The sequence below is a fragment of the Triticum aestivum genome, chromosome 2B (assembly GCF_018294505.1).
Source record: "Triticum aestivum cultivar Chinese Spring chromosome 2B, IWGSC CS RefSeq v2.1, whole genome shotgun sequence".
Taxonomy (NCBI): domain Eukaryota; kingdom Viridiplantae; phylum Streptophyta; class Magnoliopsida; order Poales; family Poaceae; genus Triticum; species Triticum aestivum.
The window spans coordinates 701797228-701800786 of NC_057798.1; the positions used below are offsets into that span (position 1 = coordinate 701797228).

The 3559-nt window shown below is 57.5% G+C and overlaps 1 protein-coding gene across 1 annotated transcript; it reads right to left on the reverse strand.

Moving 5' to 3' along the window:
• Nucleotides 1-1169: 1169 nt before the first annotated feature.
• On the reverse strand, nt 1170-2466 carry LOC123046809 (BTB/POZ and MATH domain-containing protein 1-like). The gene has a single exon (XM_044470241.1). It carries the CDS (start codon nt 2406-2408, stop codon nt 1356-1358), a length of 1053 nt encoding a protein of 350 aa, XP_044326176.1. The 5' UTR covers nt 2409-2466; the 3' UTR covers nt 1170-1355.
• Nucleotides 2467-3559: the final 1093 nt, after the last annotated feature.

The window sequence follows — 3559 nt, forward strand, 5'->3', positions numbered from 1 at the left end:
ACCATGCGGGGGCGCAGGTTGACATCGGGGACTGGGCTGTCCATGGTCACCGGCGCGGCGATGACGGGAGCAGAAGGAGCAGTGAGGTGGGTGGGTGGAGGGGCAGAAGAAGCTGGCGGAGCGGTGGGTGGAGGTGCGGACGTCGCAGGCGAAACGGCAGGGGGGGCGCGGAGGCCGCAGCCGGAGCTGGGGGCGGTCGGGTGAGGCGGAGGCGGAGAGGTTGAGTGAGCAAGCACGGGAGGTGTGGCCCGAACAAGAGCACAGGAGGCACCTAGGCAGGTTGGTGCAGGATGCTACACGATGGCGAGGCGAGAGACACCGGAAGCAGCACCCCGCAGCTCTAGTTAAAAAGAGATGATGGATGCGAGTTAGAGGGCGGGGAGCCGGCGGCTTTGGAATCCCACCATTACGGCGCTGCAGCAGCCTCTCCGCACGCCTCTCCTCACGCCACCAAAAGGGCCTCTTAACTCGCCGCCACCCACCCTCGTCTTGCGGGAAAACCGCCACGCCCGGCAGCTTGCATTGAAGGCCCGGCAGCTTGCTTTGAGGGCACGACAACGATGGAGCAGAGCCTGGCAGGGCCGCTTGAAGGCGAGCAGGAGGGGGTGGTGGGCTGGATGCGACGACGTCCCTGAAGGACATGGGGCAGCGGATAGCCGACGCAGGAGGGGGGGCTGGTGGAGGAGGGGGAAGGGGATGGCTTGAGGGCTGGCTGGACGGCGAGGCGCCGGCCATTGGGGCGGACGGGAAGGGGCGCCGCCGCTAGGCGGGGTGCGTGGAGGTATCACTGCAGTGTCACAGAGTTGGTTGTCTCAAACAGTTCGCTTGGAGTTGTAATATCATATCTAAGTTTGATGGAAGTATGTGGAAGTGATAGCTTGCAAATAGGGGGCTTGGTTGTGCAAACGGACAAATGCGGGCATTGCCCGATCTGACTGTAGATCTCGACGTGATCATGAGCGTAACGGGTCATCTAGTTTTCAGGTTCACGGGTTAAAATGTAATCACCACACAAGTCTATGGATCCTTCGAGATAAGTTACAGGACTAATCAATTGATGATGGGCCAAAACGTTGTCACCGTCCAAGTTTATGGATCCCCAATGCAGTTACATCACTATATTGATATTTCAACTCATCATACTTTGTCATGGGAACTATTATAAATGACGTTGCAAGTGCATTTTCGCTTGCTACTATGCTAGTTCAGGCTAAGAGTATATATTTTAACAACTAGATTAGTGCAGAAATTTACATATGTTGACTTTAAAGGAAAACTCTAGTACTCTACCAACTTCAAACAATATAGGATTTATATATAAGAAATTTTAGAATCTCCACTTCTTGCTTGGATTATTACTTCCTCTTGATGGTTACTTTTTCCCCGGTGTGCTTCAAAACTAGCATGGGACAAGTTGCCATGAGGTGTTGGAATCCGTCGGTTACCACGACTGCATCCATGACTTCCTGCGACGATGACATAAACTTTAAGCATGCTTCCTTGAGCTGGTCACAGTAGTGGTGAGTTGCTAGTGCCAATGTGCTCATGACTGTGCTCGCGTTGATGTTTTCCCACAGCCTCTTTTCGCACATCACCTTCAACCTCTCCAGCCCGTACCGGTCCGCGGCGACTAGCAAATGCTGCATCCTGGCTGTATCGTAATTGTCTTTGCCACACGGCGGCAGTGAATCCGTGTAGACGTAGTGAAGAAGCATCTCGAAGATGGCCGGCTCCATGTCGACAACCATGATCCGCCGCATGTCCTTCTGCGCCATCGGGCCAAAGAGCTGAGCTTCGAAGACCGGCGACTGCGCGGCCAGCATGAACTTGTGCGCTCTGAACTCCCTGCCCCCCACGAGGACCCTGATGTCGGTGCCTCTCCCGTTCTTGAGGGCGCGGTGGAGGCGGCCGGGCAGCTCCGGCGGAGGGTCCACGATAAGATTGCCCTTGCACTCCGAGGGTGGTTCTTTGACCACAGCGAGCACACACCTTATCGTTAGGATACATGACGATCTCAGCTTCGATTTCTCGACAAAGTCGGAAAAGCCCCAGGTTTCCTTCTCACCGAAGATGAATCCAGGTATCTGCCTGGTTGCATGTACGTTGCCTTGATCGTCCAGCATGGTTAAGGTGAAGCTTGTCCCCACCCCGTCCTTGGCCTGGCTGAGACAACACAAGTAGACTGACGCGTAGCCGGCTACTTCCGCTCCGTCCGGGTAGAACATGATGCTCCAATCGTAGCCGCCGACCCTGAACGCGCTGGAGGTTACGCGGTTTCGGATGCACATGCCATCCAGCAGCGGGTAGTTGATCACCACGAAATCGTGTGTCGCGCCATCCACGACGCACCTCGACGACGTCCGGATGCCTTCGCCGTGATCAACTGCGGCGGCCGCGTTGTGAGCCATGGCGGACGAGAACGCGCGCGGCGGCTATACGTGTTCCCGGCCAATATCGATCGACGATCTCCCCTCCAGCACGCACGGGTATTCCTTTTCTGATGTATGTACTATATATCATCGGCAGTTCTCGTATGATTCTAGGTGTGGTGCGCCGTACGGGTGCTGGATTTGGCACCCTCCCCGGAGTTTTACTGTTATACGATTGCTTCCATGTTTCTTGATTTATTAAAACTGCAGCTTCAGCGTGGAGAACCTATCACCGATCGGTGGAACGGCGGATGGGTTTGTGTTTACTTGAAATACACTTACGAAAAAGGGTTTCCCCCGCTTTAGATTATAAAGCAACGTCCAACCGATACAACCAGCTTGCTGGGGCCGCAGCACAAACAAGCCCAAAAGAAAAAAGGAGAGAAAGAAAAAAGAAACAAATGCCGATGCCGGCAACTCAACTAAGCAAAGATAACTGACACCCGCTGCACCCACCGGAGAAGAACCACCGCCCACCAAGCACTCCGAAGCCTCGCGCACCAAGCAACATCTTCAGGAAGAAATGCGACGACGACGCCGCTGCTGCCCGAACAAGTCCTAGGTTCCCCCCCCGGTACGCGGGTGGCAGTGGGGAAGGGGGTATCACCGACGCCCCTCAGGAGGGTCCGGCAACGCCCACGGGCGCAGCCGCGCCGGTGGCGAACGAGCCGCCAGAGATTTCTCCCGCCCCGAAACCACCACCGCCACCCAAGACAATCGGAAGCGCACCGCCCAACATGCCGCCCACCAGCCTGTGCCACCACGGATATCGCACCATCTTCACCGTTTCACCGAGGCCACTAACACGAGACCTGGAGGTAGGACGAGAAGATGCTCGGAGGCAACCGCACCGCAGCCGACAGGAGGGAACAACCTCCACCGTCGCGCGGAGCCGACCAGACATGGCACCAGGGACTTGCCGGGCCACCACCAGCCCGGCCGGACCCCAACGGGTCCGGACAGTCCCTGCAGCCACGCTGCAGCACACCGGCTGCCGGAGCCACCACCACCGCAGTCACGACCCCCTCGTCCCACCACCAGGGAGCCACGCCATCGCGCACCGGACCGCAGGCCCGCCCCAGCCCAGATGGGGCCTGAAAGGGCCCAGATCTGGGCCGAGCGGGCGGGCG